The 18,497-nt window shown below is 40.5% G+C and overlaps 1 protein-coding gene across 1 annotated transcript; it reads right to left on the minus strand.

The window, feature by feature from the left end:
• Window positions 1–5,631: 5,631 nt before the first annotated feature.
• On the minus strand, window positions 5,632–8,325 carry nkx3-2 (NK3 homeobox 2). The gene is made up of 2 exons (XM_053429082.1): window positions 7,688–8,325; window positions 5,632–6,975 (listed from the first exon to the last, which is right to left on the minus strand). The coding sequence occupies exons 1-2, from the start codon at window positions 8,058–8,060 to the stop codon at window positions 6,551–6,553; spliced, it is 798 nt and encodes a 265-aa protein (XP_053285057.1). The 5' UTR covers window positions 8,061–8,325; the 3' UTR covers window positions 5,632–6,550.
• Between the last annotated feature and the right edge of the window lie 10,172 nt (window positions 8,326–18,497).

An 18,497-nucleotide genomic window follows, 5' to 3' on the forward strand; every position in this document is an offset into this window, starting at 1 on the left:
CGCGCTGCGGTTGCCATGGTAACAGGAGGGTCAAAGTGCGCGCACGTGAATCACTATAAAGTAAAAACAAGAAAATTAAAAAATAATTTATATTGTTGATTGGTAGAATTGTACAGCTTAAAGTATTTTCTATGCAAATATACTACATACTGTTGAATAAGCTGCTGTATTCTTCTGTATACTTTTACTCAACCACACTCCAGAGGGAAGTACTATATCTTTTATTTCCTTAAATATACAACATGTACTACAGCTACAGGTGCAATTTACACTCAGGGCATATTATCAGCTTATAAAATAATATGTATTGTAAGTATCAGGAGCTCTGCCTCAACCACCTGCAACAACACAATGCTGCTTATGTCTTATTATTTCTTGATGCAATAATCTTGACATTTATATTCTGTAAATCCTGGAAGTGATATGGGTGGATTAACGACCCCAGAGCTTCACTTTGCATAAATGTTTCATTATTCTCTCAGACACTCAGAAACCATTTAGTACAGTAGGATGAATCAATTAATCGAGTCAAAGAAAATACAGATACTATAATTTTTCTGTAAAATGCCATAAATTCACTGGTAACAGCTCATTTAAATAATACAAAATATAAGTTTTTGCTATTTTCCTTTTTTTTTTACGATATAGACACATATTACTCCTGTTATGATAGTTAACCCAACCTTTTAGAGAGTTGTGACAAAAGAGCAGTTTGACTGATATTTTATACACTAATCAATCAGTATTGTATACTTAATACTGTATTGATGATAAAAGCACCTGTTGGTTGCAGCATTAAAGTCTTTGAAGACAATATTAACTGAGGTTCTGTGTGTGAATTACCTGACACAGGGTCAGACATTTGATCAAATACAAGTGAACAAAATAAACCACAACAATTTAGATTATAAACCTAAACGAGACCGAGTCCCTTTACAAGATGATGGAGAATGGGGGGACCTGTTTTATTTTAAATTTGACCTCAGTGTTGCAAATCTCAAACTCTGTGATTAATGATATAATGTAGACAGAGATGGTGTCGACTGAATAGGAGGTGTTACCTCTTTTACTTGCACATTATATCATTGTATTTAAACCTAAATATACATATAATCTGTTTGTGTGCTTTAGCTGGAATTTCCACTGCTGAATATATGATATATATTGATATAGCCTATCTATTAATAAAACGTACACATGCACATGTCTTCTTGTGCACATTGAACTGTAGGTTGAATCAAACTGTAAAGGCCACTCTGGGGTGAGCCGACTACGATGTCTATCATTTTGGTTCACCTGAATAAAAACACTGATCTCAGTTATTAAACTGTCAAGTCTGAAGAGAACCAACAAACACATTTAAGTCTTTTCTTGTTGCCCTTAAACCACTTTTAACCATCATGGACAACTATTTAAATCTCAACATTATTCCTGAGGAGACCTGCTCACAGACGGACATATGTCCTTTTTCCACTGCTCAGTTCACAGCAGACAGAGTCTCAGACCGACACAGTTGAGAGAAATTCTTGAGCAGCTGTGTAATGTGATTGCTCCAGATGACACACTGATGTATTTCCAAAAAGAAGGCTGAGTATTATCACTTATTACAAAATAGAGCATTTTAAACACAGTTATTCTGTGAGGTTTCTCTCTGGTGTATTTGTGAATTATCCCTCATTAGTTCAAGAATAAACTCTTTATACAAACACATGCAAAAGAAATGTTGCTTTGTTCATAACTTCTTTAATTGTTGTGCATGTTTTTTGTTAGTCTTTTTATGTTTTGAGTTCATGAGTATTTATACAAATATTCACCAAAACTATTCTGTAATGTAAATAAAATAAATTAGAATAAAATAATTAAGTTTGAATCATCAGGAATAACCTTTGTGGCCCCAGGTTGAAGTCTTATTAAACTTAAATCGGTTACAAAGGAGGATAACAACATTACATTCTGTACAATAACTTCAATTAAAAATTTACAACCTGTGGAATTTGATTTAAAAAAAGGCATTTCAAGGGGAAATATACAACTGTTTATCTGTGTGTGTGTTGTCGAGTATATGCACACAAAAAAGATAATGAATGCGTTTCCACTCACTCAAATTAGAGAGTTGGAGAGTTAGGTCTCCTACGTTTATGTCTTATTATTGTATCTCAGTCACATTTCCTGAGAAAATCAATGGTGGTGTTTCAACAAAGCAGAGGCTGAATGACGGTGCTCGTCTTTCACACGGTGCAGGGGGAGGATGTGTCGCTGGGACGGTCATGGGGGACGAGGAGGAATTTGCACCTGGGCCCCAGTGAAGCAGGTGGAAGTCTCTGTCAGGTCAGTTTCACTGAGTCCTGCAAAATGCTCATGGGGGTGTGATTGACAGCTTCCAAACCGGAAGTCTGTCTTTAGAAGCTGCTGTGGAGACGGATCGAGATGATGAAGACTTTACCACTAAAAACAGTTTGTGGATAAATCCTGCTCCTTGTGGGTTGGTTTAAACGGTTCGTCTAAAACAAGTTTAACTTTTCTATTGGGCCAAAGGGATTTAACACAATATAATGAATTAACAAGGCAAGAAGAAAGAAAATGTGGGAATATTTATCGTAATAAACATCACGAAAGCTCCACGAAAATGCACAGAAATAAACGAAAATAAAAAATATCCTCATGTAATCTGTGATTGGTTAGTTTATAACTGTTGTTGCTTGTGATGAAACAGTGATTCTGATTTAAATAACATCATATAAAGCTCAACTGAACCCAGATATTGAATTGAACCATGTGGGTTTTCCATTTGCAAAGCTTCACTGCTTCAAACATTAATGAATAACATTCATGCAAATCAAAAAAGCCCATGCAGGTTCACAGAAAACGGGACAAAAAGAAGAGCATTATTCACCATATAGCCTAAATATATTAATTAATTATGGCGCAAAATAGATCAAACTACATGTATTTATATTTTATTACTTTAAAATAAATTGCAATTGTTGGTTTAGCCTACTACACACAACCAGGTTGATAAAACGCAAAGCATACATAATTTAAAATATTCAATTCTTGCTTGGTTTATATTGCAAAAAAAAGTATCTTAAAATTATTGAATTTATTGATTGTTAAAATATGCCATTTCATCCAGTCTAAAAATAAAAAGGTGTAATTGTGGAGTGACCCTGTCGATTGTGTATTTCACTTGTTTTGTGTTCGGACTGTCCCAATAAAAAGTAAAGAAATGTTTCATTCAGAAGTTATTCCAACAGGTTGATTTGTACCTACACTAAAAACCTAATTTATCACGGGAACGAGATTTAACAACTAGTTAAGTGGATCGTTTAACAGTGTAATTTGGTGGTGAACCGTTAACTCCTGCTGTGTTGTGACATTTAAAGGAAACGAGTGTATTTTAAAACGATTCACTTCGCCACATTTTCTTGTGGTTTCTGCGCCACAAAGCAGACGCAGATCCAGAGGAGCTCGGCAGCGCCTGCGCATATATTCAGTCATATACTTGAACCATAATGGTCTTCGGTACATTTGAGTCGAGCTAAATAAGGCTCAGTTCAACTCAGTCTAATAATATCTATTAAATGTCAATTTTCTGTCATCCATCCTGTAACCGGATACAAACCAACAACTGCAACAACGGAGTCTGTGCAAATGAAAGTAATTACAGCTCAGTACAAAGGTCAAGAGCAGAACTGTCCCTGACTCAGTTCGGGTCAGACCTCGTCTACAGAGAGATAATAATAATCCACCTGCAACAAGAAAACCCAAATAACAAAGAAATCATGAAAGCTTGTTTGGATTTCTGCTCGGTCAACGTCAATTCCGTCAATTACAACTCCACGTTCTTTTTTTCCCGGCAGAACAGGATTTAAAAAAAAATAGATATATAACTTTCCTCCTTATGTTTAAAAAGCCAAGAGATTAAAAATAGATGTTCCCCCTTTTTATTGGATAAGAAAATGCGATACTTGTGCGTAAACCTCCTTGTAAGTGCGTAATTTTGCTAATAAGGTTAATAAAATAAACACATTTTGTGGAGGTGTACCCGTTATCTATATTTTTTTAATCAGTTAACAAATACAATGTATTCAAAACCAAATTTAGAAATATAAATTGTGCGTTTCCCAGGCAATAAACGTGAAGTCGAACAAATCACGCCGCTGGAATGAGGTTAATGCAGAACCGATGGGGGTATTTGTATTTCAACAAACGCAGGTTGAGAGGAAAAACAGCCGCGATATGTCTCTGTATATCAGATGTCTCCACATGCAGGTATGAAAGGAAGTCATGTGGGACGGTCCACTCCTTAGTCCTTTCAGCTCCAGAGGAGACAATAAGGAGCATCACTGCCGCTGGAGATGGCCTCGCGTGGCCTATATATACCTGCATCGAGCAAATCTGATTTTAGGACATACAGGCGCCATTCGTGAATGTTTGTACCATTTAGGGTTAAAGATGATGGGGCGGGGATCAACCAAATCCCAAACTATGCCCGAGTGTTGGTGCGTATTGGTGCGTAAAGCCGCCTGTGCGCACAAGCACAATGTCATTACGCAGCGCTGGCAGCTCTGGAATACAGAGGTGTTCCCATCTGGGTCCCAGGATGTGACTCAGTGAGCTGACATGTGCTGTGATAATCTGTGACCGTGTCTAAGAAATCACCAAATAGAGATTTAATCTCCTCCTCTTCACACTGCTCAGTAAATCGTAGATCTATTGCACAGGCACACCTTTTTATTCCTGATTTACAGTATCCGTGTACGTGGGTGTGAGGGGTGTAGGTATTTTATAAGGCTAGAGATGGATGGCTGATGTGCGGCAGCTCCCCACTGACCCCGATTTAACACTCAGGCTGCTACTGCACACAGAATAACACCGAATGGTTCTGCTACTCCCGAAATACTTCAACTTCAGCGTTGGGCCCTAAATGATCAAGACAAGCTACAGGAAAACGTTCCTGTTCGCTGCCTGTAAACACCACAAAATGAGAAACCGTGTTTTCCGTCTTTGGTTTGAATGTAGGCGCAGTGACACGGGCCTCCTTAACCCCGGAATACTCCTCTCCTTGTGTTGACATGCAGCGCTAAAGGTAGCTGTCAGTTCACCCTGTCCGGGAATCACACCGCTATTCATCATTCTTTGACAGGTGTTGTTTGGGAGGAAAGTCCTGGTGGCCCAGGGGATCAATACGTGCTCTCATAATGGGAGTGAAATTGAAGACATCAATTCAGCTAAAAAGAATGAGTCTTCCTAGTACCGTTGAGCACGAAAAGTTCAAATTCGATGGATAAATCCGTTTCTTAAAGACCAATTACTTTTAGTTTCAGTTTCCTTTGTGATCTCATTCCTCAGAAAAGTTTTCATAAATCGGTTTGGCCAATGACAAGTCATATTCTCAGTACGTTTAAACTAAAATGACTAAAAGGCAGGAGAAGATGCGCCACGTGCAGGTTTAAAACCCGTTTGAATCTGTAACCATCGAGGTTTTACGCGATAAAGTCAAGAAAAAGCGATAAATGATTGGTAATTGTATTTACTTGCAGTTGTCACTATAACCTAATTTGTAAACCAGCGTTGCGTAAAATAAGAAAATATGTCCAGTTCATAATTATTAATGAAATCAGACCGTTTTATTGGTGTTATTAAAATATTTCTGTCTGCGTCCCAGTATTACACATCATAATAAAAACCTTAAAATAAAATTGCATCCAGGTAAAAGTAATGCCTGATATGTTTTTAATGTTTTTTTTCTCGATTTAAACAGACATTTAACACGAGTTACATGTACATGTACATTTCATCAAAAGGAGGTTGGTGTGTTTACTGCCACACGAACACTTTCAGGCCAGAAACACAACAAACTGCCTCTTCTCAGTCTGACACTGTACATGTCCAATAATGTTTCTTACATTGAAATAATGTAACGTATATGATGAAAAGTGCTGAAATATCTTACCTTTACAAACACAGCAAGAAAAACAAACACACACACACACAGACACACACCCACACAACCTGTAACAGAGACAGTTTCTTTGAAAAGTCAATGGAATATGTCGATTTCCAATCACTGCAGAGGTAGGAAGGCGTATGTAAAATATAAACCAGCATCAGGGGACGTTTTTCAGTCTGTTTAGGCCTCCGGGTCCTAAAGTGGGGTGTTCAGAGGTCCTCGAGGGGCTCCCGGGCACAGAGAGGAATACTTTACTGTTATTACTGTGTCACTCCTCAGAGGTTAACATACTGACATTTAATAAAGACGTCCAGTCTCCCTGGTCCCCCACAGCTGAGACACTAAAAACCCTAAAAAGTGAAAAGATCTTCTTTAACAGGGTTCCTCCTCCTTACTAAAAAAGAATAAGGAGTCTTTTTAAAGTATTTGAGGATGTGGAAGATGTTGGGGAAGCCCTGGTCTGGCCTGGACAGCACAACGAGCCAGTTCAATCAGACAATTCTCCTCCTCTTGTCAGGAAAAATAGTTTTGTTTTGTTTTTTTTGCTCCCAGGAAATCAAACAGTCAAATAAAACAATAAATACAGTCACCGAGCTGTCACTGGTTCCCCGCGCACGCAGAGAGTGTCCACGCAGGGAGGCAGTAGGCGTAGGGATAATAGTAGGACGGCTGCAGGGAGAGCAGCGGGGGCCGCAGGATCTCTCCCGGGCTGTACTGTCTCTGGTCGTCCCGCACCAGAACTTTCACCGCCACCTTCTTGGCCGCCGGGGTCGACGCCATCAGGTCTGCGGCCATCTGGCGACGCTTCGTCTTGTACCGACGGTTCTGGAACCAGATCTTGACCTGGGTCTCTGTGAGCTTCAGGGAGGCCGCCAGGTCCGCCCGCTCCGGCCCGGACAGATACCTCTGGTGGTTGAAGCGGCGCTCCAGCTCGAAGACCTGCGCATGGGAGAAGGCGGCTCTGGAGCGCTTTTTTCGCTGTTTGGGTTGATCCAGGCTCTTTTCGTCCAGGGTGCTGGAGTCTGTGGAGAGGGGGGCACACAAGTCAATACCTGTATTTGTCTCATATTCTGAAACAACTAGAATCACATGTGTTAATCAAGTGATGGATGCATTTGAAAAAAAAGTAAAAATGAAAGGAGAGTAGAGACATGCACGATTTCTATTTTCCATCTTGGCTCCTTGCTGATAATAAACTATGTTAGATTTTTCTTTATGCCGATTGATGCTGTTTTTAAATAAAACGTGAATTATATCAGATCTATCAAATTTGCTACAGGTCTGAAGACCCAAACTTTTAAAGTTTATTTTGTAAAACTGGCTTCAATCATCGCTTTGTTTACAACTTCTATCCAATGTTAAATCTTCTTAATGTAGCATTAGTTAGATTACAGCAGTAATGCCATATTATTAATGCTTATAAACACTTGTGGTATAGGAACTAACCCAGGGAATCCACTAATAAGCGTGCGTAAAAGTTGAACAGTTTGTGCGTAAAAGTTAGCAGGATGAGGATAAGTTTGGCCAGCAGGCCTGATACGCTACGAAAACACAATCACGGCACTCGATGATCCCACACAAGTGTACCAGCAGTTTAAAACATCAGCATTAAAGGAGCGTGTGGCTCTTTAACTCAGACTTTAATTGCGTCATTGTTGTTTTGGTCAAATCCGAGAATCGCGGTGTATTTTTGCTTTGTGTGCAGCTGCATGTTTGTCTTACTGTCTTACTCACCCGTTGCATTGTTGGGTTCACTGTCACTCTTTGCGTTTTCCGCAGCTGCAGACTCCTGGTCCGTCTCCTCCTGCATGCTTTCTTCCGGCACATCCGACGCTGCGTCCCCGTCCTTCTCCGACTTGCAGGCGGCCGGAGTCTTGCTGTCGTTGTCATCGCTGAGTCCCGAGTCTGAGTCGTAACTTTTCTGGTCCGTCGGCTCACAGGTTTCCCCGTCGTCCCTCCTCGAGCCGCCGTTCATCTCCCCAAATATTTTCCAGCACGCCGTCTTGGAGAAGCACATGTCCAAATCTGGCAAGTGTCGGCTGTCGTCCTTTTTGTTCAGGATGGCTTGGATCGAGAAAGGCATCAGCGAGTTGCCACGAACGGCCATTTTCACCAAAGCCAAAAAACAGAGTTTGCTCGGTGTTGAAGTTGAGTTATTAACCAGCCCGGATAATGGAGTAAATGTCAGTTCATCCACATTTTAAACTACTTCCTCAGTGGAGCTCTGCTGTCGCTTGATTTGTTTCCCCCTCTGGAGCTGGTTCCTGGTCGCATCCCCGCGGTTGAAGTCGTGGAAAAGTTTCTGCTACATCCGCAGGCACGATGCTGCTGCTCCGTAAAGCTCTGCCATCAGCCCGGGCTCGCTCCAGTCTCTGGCTCTTTTCACCCAATGTTTTTAACGTCCACCCTCACCTGTGACTGACAGGCACTCCTCGCCGTCTCCCATTGGCCCGGAGAGGAGGAAAGCTCATTCACCATTGGCCACTGTAAACGACGTCATGCCACTTTCAACCGGGTGGGAAAAAGTTGAAGGAAAGTTTGGTGGACGCTTTTCACTGGAGGCAAAACTGACATGAAGTTTGCAACAACACGTGTATTTCAACGGAAACAGCCCAAAAACCGGAGAGCAATCTGCGGGACTTGTGAAAATAAACCTGTTTATTTTATTTGTTTAATTTTAAGTATTTGAGGATTAATATGACGGATTTTAAATCCCCTAGTCTAGTCTGTAAAAAATACGTCATCCCGTGCGTAAAAGTCTGGGATCTCTAGAAAGCAGATTAGCTGCAGCACCAGTCGAATATAAATGTTACAGTCTTGTCTCCTATGTTCTCTGCAACACCCGAATGCAGCATCAGGACAAAAAATGATCTGGATTTGTCACCTTTTTAAAAGTTAACCCTTCATCATCCAATCAGGTCTGCTGGGAGTCTGGCGCGTAAAGGTCACTTTTAACCTTTGCATTTCAGGTTCTGACCCATGCGTGTCAGATTGTTCGCAATTCTCTCACGTTTTGTTCAGATTTGTTTAACTCGTCGATCTGCACATCTTCGTCTCTTCCTCGACCTGCACCATGGATCGCCATGACCAGGTAGGCCTCCACTTGTGCGCAAAACCAATTTCCACGTATACACAACCAACTCCACGAGATAAAAGTAGAAATTGACGCACTATTGCCTCTATTAAGTGTAAAGCAGTGTTTCGTTAAACGATGAATATATTAGAACAGGTTACTGTCATTGTCTGAGTAGATCCGATTGTGCAAAGCCCCAGAAACACTGACAGCTATTAATAAATAAGTGTCACAGTAAAACAACTGAATACACATTATTAAAAAGTTCAATTTTCATATTAGACTTCTCATAATAAATTCTGTCCCCTTTTGCATCATAAATTGAAGCTTTTTTGTTTTCGTTTATGACGTTGACCATTTGTTTTTGTAGGAAAGTGCGATGATTTATCAGAGATATAATATATATAGAGATATTACTATAATAGAGTTCTATTGTGTCACTGCAGCTGTGTGTGTGTGAGGAAGTGGAAAAACATCTGTCGCTGCAGATGTGGATTGTGAGCCTTGCCGTCGAGTGTGCACGCGGCAGGACGCACAGGTTTCTCTGCAGCCTGGAACATCACACATCTTCAACATCCTGCACACTTATAAAGTTTAGAGTTTTTGAAAATGTAGATTTCTGTAAGTATTAGTTTAACTAGCCCCGACAGAGTAGTACTGAGAACCTAAGCTTTTATTGGAAGTTTGAAATGGTATTAAAGAAAACATGTCCGAAATAAATAAAATAAATGACTCTCCTGCTGCATCAATTAACGTGTAAATATTGTTTAAATAATTATAATAATAATCAATAATTATAATAATTATTTAAACAATATAAACAATATAATTTAGTATCCTTAATGAACAATGTGTCCTTATTTTGACTTAAAGAAATAAAAAAAAATAGCTGACTTCTTTAGTTTTTAAGTCATTTTAGTTTCAGTGGGGAGTCTTTGGTGAATGGGTCTATTTTCTGCACATGAAAGTTCAATGACCGAATCTGGAGGCGTCTGTGCCGCAGAATTATTATTTAAGGAAAGTCACCTTTAACTCACATCGTTTTTTAAAGACAAAATAAATCTGTAACGCTCGGCCTGTATCCTCGGATGCACGTTGGATCCCTGGTCATTTGATAAACGCTTGCGTAGAAATGAAAAAGAAATGGTTGTGCGTTTTAAATATAGACGCGAAAAAATAAATTGCTCTTCAACTTTATCATAAAAAGAGGATGTGTAGCAAACAAATTCACCCGCACAAACGCACGTGAATAACGAAGATAAAACCAGTCCGGTCATCATATTGACCTGCTGGTTTAAGCAGCGAATTTTTACCAGCACTGCTGTGACCTTGTGCAAACCCGTTGCGTGCATATATTATACCATCTAGTGGCCACTGGAAATACCTCCTCGTCTTGACATTTGGCACCTTTAAGGTCAGCTCAGTGAACTTTACGCAGCGCAACAGAGCCTCTTCTTTGCGCCTCGACCTCGTTGGAAGCGTAATTTCACCGAAAAGCGCAGATTTCAAGAGAAAACATAAATTTTAGATGTTCTCTCAGCGACTCAAGCGTCCAATGCATCAGCTGGAAAGTTTCATCCCAACAGCCGTTAACTGGTTTCCACTCCTGCTCCGTGAGACCAGTCTAATGCTGCTGCGTAAAAGCATGTGCCATTGTCTCTGGGCTGGATGTGATGTGACCTTGTGGATAAACGTCTGTAACTTTCACCACAAGCAGTGAAAACACAACTGGGAAAAAAAGAAAACGCGCAAACCACTGACACCGTCTGGATACTTTCACACACCCTGCTGCCCATGTTCTCCTAGAAACTGCTAAATCCGCCCAAGGCCAACGCACAAGTGGCCCATCACATAGTTTGTATTGTATAGAACAAGAAACTTTCTTCCCTCCCTGGTTTGTGTTGGCGTTTGTCCTAAAAACTGACCCGTACACAGGACTTTACCCTGGGAAAAAATGGAAAATAAATACAAGTGTCTGCCAGTTCTCCAACAGAGTGGGCCAGTGTGTGCCTATCAGTGTGATGTCGAGCAGAGCACCGCGGGTTGCACCGTGTTTTGGTAACCACACTGCGAGGAGGAGTAATACGCAGTAAGTAGTTGTAAGTGGCAGGAAATGTAAACAGCAGCAGCAGCAGCAGGTTTTCATTCAGACAACTGTTGGAGCAGCTCATCACAAAAAAAGAAGAAGAAGAGACAAGACTCGCATCATCCTCACGTTCATCCCAGCACCTGAGCAGGTAGTAAGGGACTCAGCTGTTAAAAGTAATAAACCTCATACAACATGTCTGAATAAACTGCAGTGAAATACTGTTGCTATTCATGTAAAACTACACCAGCAAAATCTATTCTAAAAATAAAAAATAAAAGCAGTTCGCAATTATTAAACTACAAGTAATTGTTGTCATGACTTTACTGTTGTGACACTAAATTTAACTGCTTCTTCATAATGTTGAGTCGGTCCGGATTAATCACATTTTAGAAACTGATCACATGCTTTGTTTACTAAATCTGTTTTTGTTTTGAGGGAAAATAACTTAAGACTATAACTGTTAACTAATAATTAAGTATAATAATATCTATAGAAATGTATTGGGGGTAGAAGTGGAACTATGTAAGTATTCCACCACGTCCAATAAGTCAATTAAGAACCATTGCTGGGATTCAGACAAGAATCACTGAATGATTTGAGCTCATTTTTAAAATCTAACTTTATTGGAATATTTCTGATCAACGGTTTGTTGAGATGTCAGTGATGAAAGTCAGTCAGGTGAACAGACTAGGTCAGTTAAATCTATTCAGAATTAGTCTTGAGTCACTGAAGACTACTTGTGGATGAAGTAGCCAATAAATAAATATTAAAATGCCATTTTATAAAATAATAAAGTATTACCAGCTAAATGTACTCAAAGTATTGAGTTATTCTTACAGAGCAAAACAGTCACATATAATCAGTATGTCCAGTGGGTTGAAGTGGAGCCAATTTAAACTACTTGATTACTGTTGTTTTTTAATCAATAATCAAGGCTCATATTCTATAAATGTGTGTATTTAATGTAAATACATATGTAAAAGTGTATTTAATTATGGCTGTTATTGCTATGTATCCCATCTGGATTTAAATTGAATTTAATATAAATAAAGTGTAGAACAGCGACTAACAATAAGTTGTATTTTAAGACAAAGTGAGTTTCATACAAAATGAACAATAACTTTCGAAGATGTCCACATGATTTGTCAAAATTTTGGAATATTGTTTTCAAGCTTATATGTATAAATGATTATTGTTTTGTTTATAAAATGTCCATTTTGTTACCTGAGCTCCAGGTGACATCTTCTCTCTGTGAAACAGTCCAACATCCAGACATTCTGATTCACAAAGATACAAAACACACACATAAATAAACAAATCCTCACATTTGAGGAGAGGAAACTACTTGTTTGCTAAAGTACTTTAAATCTTTGGTCTGTTGTCCAAACAGATAGTATGGTTGGAGAATGAATAAACAGAAATGAAACATGATGCTGTGTGTGTGTGTGTGTGTGTGTGTGTGTGTGTGTGTGTGTGTGTGTGTGTGTTTACAGTCGACATGAAGCTGCTGCTGGAGCAGAAGGGCTCCCTCTGCTGGTGACCACGAGGACCTGCCTGCACAGACAGAGGTGATGTGGAAAGATGAGATGTTCTCTGAATAATAACTGTGCCGGGAAGAGGTGGTTTGTATCTGGGCCTGTTTTTCTACCTTTAATATCCTCAGACTCGGTGTCTGCCCTCCTCGGAGACACTCCCCCCACTTTCCCAGGGAAGAAATAAACTTTAATGGCACATTATTACATTTGCCTCCACCCTCCTGCACCCTGAACGCCCCCACTCCCCCCCCCCTCGCCCCTTTCTCTTGCCTCTTCTTGTGACTTTCATCTCACGGTGCCTGATGCGGCAACATGCCAGTTTCTGGGGCAACATCTCTGTTTCCCCCTTGTCTCCAGGGTGTGTTTACGACGGCTCTTTAAGTTCTTTTTTCTTCTTCTTGCGTGCTGGTATGAACAAGGAGGCTCACAGAATGCCATACCCCCCCTCCACCTCCTCTTACTCCTCCTCCTCCTCCTCCTCGTGTGAGAATAGCTGCCAAATTGTGTTCAGGTGGAGCCGCCTATGAGAGGGCACTGCCAAGAGTCATTTGCAGTAAATGCTCCCAAAACACCATCTAGATTTCTCACCGAATATCAGATCGACCGTGATAGCAGCCTTAATCAACCTCAACATTGGAAAGTGGAAGGGTTGCGGGTGGGGCCTGGGGTGGGTGGGGGGGGGGCTACTCTCAGCTTTAAGTATGCTTTCAGTTACAATTCGAACCCTCTCGGCGAAGGAAAAAAGTGATCCTTGCATGCGATGGAGCACTAAATAGAAAAGCCCTTGGGAGAGAATGCTTAATACAGTAAATGGAGCCAAGAGACATGCGGAGAGAGGTTCCCTACGTCTCGTGGAAGAAATTCAAAACATCTCAGCAATGGCTGCATCGCTGCAGACACGGGGGCAAGAGTGGAGGGGCTGTGGGGTGGGGGGGGGGCTGGCCTGCTGTTACACTCCAATTAATGTGTAGATAGTGCAGACGTGATTTATAGTTTATTTTCGGCCCCAGCTTCCATCCGCCTCTGGCACGCAACAGATAATGCACGCAGCTCAAGCACATCATGAAAGGCTCCTGGCTCCGGTCTCAGGGGCCTTTCTCCTCCGCCTCACGCCTAAATACAGTCATCCCTCAAAAGCAGCAGACCCCCTCCACCGGTTCTCCTGTCACATGCTAAACAGCACTTCTGTACACGGGAGTTGATGTAGTTGTGAAAGCTTTAAGGACCATTTAGAAATTCTTGAGATATTATGGCCCCTTTTCTTTTCAGACGGTGAAGTGGCTGTCGGGCTGCAGCTGCAGCTTCAGGTTTCCTGAAGACATGGAAGACATATTTACAGGTTTGTCTCTGACAGCTGCTTAAAGTTCAGAGGAGGGAGGCACGGCTGTTATTTTGTTATCTATCAGTCTGTTGATCTTTGGATGAATCCATTCATCTGGGAAAGGGGTTGAACTTCAGTTTTACAAGGAGGAATCTTTGAACATCTGAACAACAGTAAGACGCAGATAAAACATTGAGATGAAAACAGAAGAATCAAGACGCTGGATCTTCTGACTTTTCACTTGATAAATGATTCAAACATGTCCATTCATTGTAGTAAAGGAACATTTCTCTTAGTGCCTTATTGTCTTATTAATATGTTTTTGATAGTTTTTTGGGGGGAAAACGAAGTTCATGGGATCACATTTAATGTTGATTACAATTGATGACCAAAATACTTTTTTCTCTCAATAAAGGAATCATTTAATCAACTGATATAGTAAATATACTAAATCGCAATTTGTTTAGTGCAATTTACATTCACCCATTCACACATAGATACACACATTTACAGTCATAGCTCGGCCATTTAGGGTCAGTAACATGCACAAGGACTTACCCACTTCAGCAGGCGGACTGGAGGGGCCGGGCATCAAACCACCGACCTTCTAGTTAATGGACGACCCGCTGATCCACAGCTGACATCTTAGTATGAAGTTTTAGATAATTTAACTATGAATAACACATATTTAATGTTGTGGATACTTGAGACTTTCAGTGGCTTCAAGTGTGAAATGTTGCATCGACCACAATGTTTATGTTGCACTTTGTAAATAAACTGTCACCAGCAACAAGTTGACATCTAAAAGTAAACAGGAGCAAGTTCACTTTGTTCAGCAGAAGAATCAGATGGGTTTTGCCTTGAGAAGCTAAGAATCACCGTTCAAAGAATTTAATTCTGCATATTACACAAAACCACACACACACACACACACACACACACACACACACACACACACACACACACACACACACACACACACACACACACACACACACACACACACACACACACACACACACACACACACACACACACACACACACACACACACACACACACACACTCCTGTCATACTCCACCAATAAAAATGTTAATCAGTGAGAACATATTTCAGGGACGTTTCTGCTGTGTGCTGTGTATCTGCAGCAGCTTCACATGCCAGACGTTGATCCAAATCTCAATTGCACAACTATTTCAATACTGCAAAAGAATGGTGGTTGTGGTGGGGGGGGGGGGGGGGGGGGGGCTTAAGACTCTGAGCCACCGCCCCTCCCTACTGCCTGTCGCTGGCTATTTCGACGACTCTCGCATGAAGCACTTCTGACGTTAAACACCTGTTAACTTTTATGGCTTGGGAGAGGGTTGGCTGAAAGGGAGAGCATTATATTCAGTGCCAGTCAGCGAGGCCAAATCCCCAGTAGAGGAAAGACCACTCCCAGTGCAGAGAGGCAGCGGCAGGAGCGAGCGAGCCCCCTTCACCCCAGCAGCAGCAGCAGCAGCCGGGTCGAGGATCCCCCCCTCAGCTCCCAACCAGCAGTTCCCTCTATCCCAGTTGACAGCTGTGTGAAACCACCGCCTCTGCTCAGCCCTCTGCTGGATGGATGGAGAGCACCGCTGCTCCCCACCAGCTTAGGGCCTAATAGGAGGGCGGCGTGAGGAGGGTTTTGAGGCCGTTTTTTGTCGCTGGTGTCTCGTATCAAAGTGTAGAAATCTCCCTGCTCTGAGCTTCACATCTCGATGCCAGTGCTGAAGTGAGGGTGGTGCCGTGCCAGAGCCCAAATAAGCAGGCCGAGCCATTACGAGGCTCGGTGGAGGGTTCTAAGTGTTTAAAAACGTTGAATTCTCTGAAGATTCTTAGATAGTTTCTGGTGCCTGCTGCTGCCACTTCTGTATAAGTCATAGTATCTGGTTGCAGGTGGTCGGGAGACGTTACACTAATAAACTACATGTGAGATTGTTGCTGCGGTGAATTGTGCATCTTGATTTAACTGATCTGTGAAAACACTGTCAAAGAAAACTCATCACCTCGAAACGGGTAAATGGAGATTTGAGCAAAATCTTGGATTAAAAACAAAATTATTTACTGGTTAATTTATGTATCCACCTCTGCTTATTAAATCTGAGGTTCCATTGCTTTAATTGACTGTATCATGAATTATTTTATAAGTTTCAAAGTCAAAAATGCTTGTGCCCCATCTTGTTCTTTCTGTTTTAACATTTTAGCTAATATTTTAGATTATTTAAATATGCTATATTTCTGAAATGATCAAATAAACAAAGTTCTGTGTCCAGTGGGAAACAAAGTATGATGATTTTCTGTCAGTGTGTGACATATATCTCTAACTAAGCTAAATCAATAGGCAGATATACTTGGATACGTCTTAAAAACATTGTTTAGGTAAAGTTACAAACCTTTTATAGTTCCAGCTTCTAATTTGTGAGAATATGTTACTTTTAAATGTCATTTGTCTTAAATAACTGTGATTAATCTTTAATTATTCAATGATTAAGATAATTAAGGATTAAAGTAAAAGCATTAAGAAGGTGTCACTTTGGGATCTGAATACTTGATTTACCTTTTCCAGATAAAAAGCTTAATTTATTAATTAATTATGAAAATAATCCTACAACAGTGTAGATCCACAACAGTGAAATCCTGTTTTACACATGTTTTAACAAATGAGAAATAATGTTGTAAAGGAAAGTTTTACAGTCACCGAAGTAATTTTTCTCTACTTTATATTAATAGTATCTGACATGTTGCTTTGACACATGTCTGGTTCGAGTTCTGTGTCAAATATACTTTTCAAATCAGACTCTCCCTCCGGGTTCTGCAGGTTTTAATACGAGCTCGAGATGATGAATAAAGATTAAATTCTTGTGAGAAATCCGTCAAGGAGCGACTTCTCTATGTCACTTGTGAGTCATTTTGGGTCCCAGGGTAGTTTGAAGAAACGATCTCTGTTCCAGATAAAGAATAAATGTAAATTTTGAAATACGAAGCAGCAAATTCTGCTTCTCAACATAAGTTTAAAAATAATTTCCCCCAAAACACAAAATATGTGTTTTTCTATCTCTTCATGTTTATGGATAATACAAACTATCAAAATATTGAAAAGTGGTGATTTGCATGAACCTGGAGTGAATATTCTATTTTGTAAAATCCATTTTTAAAAGACGATGTTTTTTAAACATTTGGTGTACAAATTATGGTTAGAAATTGAAATGTGCAAACAGTAGCAGACAAATGTTATCGTCAAACATGTCACACATTTGAGAAAATTAGAAAAATTTCTAAAGTCTTGGTAAAGTACCTCCAGACTGTAGATCTGTGCAGGGACATTTAAATCAGCAGATTTAAGTTTGCTGCCTGTAAATCCGTCCAACGATCCTCAAACTGCTGACTCTCAGCAGCACGGACCCTCTTGGCACTTTCTAAAATCATTTTTAATTACAATGCGAACGACCATAATAAAATGACGTCTCCAGTGGCATTGCGCAGTGAAAGGAGCGCTGTTGCTCTGCCAGGCCTGGTGCCCGAATGAAAGCTGATCCGTGACCTTTTAAACATGTTTGGTGCTAATTTTTTAAAGGCTTGGATTGCAGCACCAGGAAATACCTGAGAGAGGTGCACCTGGAGGGAATCAGGTTCAGCTGTCTGCAGGAACGGCTGGAACAACTCGGGACCACAGGAGCTTTTCTGTAACGTCTCTGAGCCTCAGGTTCAGGTGCAGCGATTAAAGGGTCCTAACGTGATAATGACGGAGGAATATTTCATTCTGAGTTTGTCAGTTTTCTCCTCCATTAGCAGGCAGGAATGTCCTCTCTTCTCCTGCAGGACGAGGGGATTGGTGGAAGTCTCTGGTTATTTACATGTTACAGACAGCACAATTCATTCAGCCAACGGACGAGATAATGTTTGAGACATAATAGTGGTGGGTTAATAAAAATCTGTATATTCTGCTCTGTGCTTGGATTTAGCTTTTCATAAACAAAGAAGTCCAAACGTTTAAGTTTCCTTTCGCGGCTGTAGACCTGAAGTATCATGTAAGTTTATCCCCGACACATAAAGTGTAAAAGTGTAAAAGTTTAAACATATTAAAACTCTGAATCATTCACTGAACAACTAAAGGAGGACAGTTATACAGGAGGATCCTTCCCTGGATGACTAGGGTATAATATGTGCTGAGTTAAATAAACTATAATTTGACTGTGTGCTTACATCTCCATCAGAGTGATGGTTTAAAAATAATATCCTAGATATGTGCACTTTATTTCACAGTATGGATGTAATGTTGCCTTTGATCTGAAGATATTTCCTTTTGGAGTTAGATCCCGCCCTAGTAGTCACACTGGGGATTAAACCGATTTGCTAATGGTTTAGTGAAATAAGTTATTGTTGTGCTACGGACAAGATAACCTCCAAGCTGATAAGGGAAAAGGAAACCGTCGGTATCTCTTGGAGCTGCGTGACTCAACCAATAAGGAATGTTAATGTTTCGGATATGATAAGAAGCAACGTT

This window comes from Pleuronectes platessa, chromosome 8, assembly GCF_947347685.1.
Source record: "Pleuronectes platessa chromosome 8, fPlePla1.1, whole genome shotgun sequence".
NCBI lineage: Eukaryota > Metazoa > Chordata > Actinopteri > Pleuronectiformes > Pleuronectidae > Pleuronectes > Pleuronectes platessa.

Bases quoted from the DNA above. Each gene is read 5' to 3' on its own strand.
- nkx3-2 (XM_053429082.1), bottom strand. From the start codon at position 8,060: ATGGCCGTTCGTGGCAACTCGCTGATGCCTTTCTCGATCCAAGCCATC. The intron at 6,976-7,687 runs GTGAGTAAGACA...CCCTCTCCACAG, and splicing joins TGAACCCAACAATGCAACGG to ACTCCAGCACCCTGGACGAA.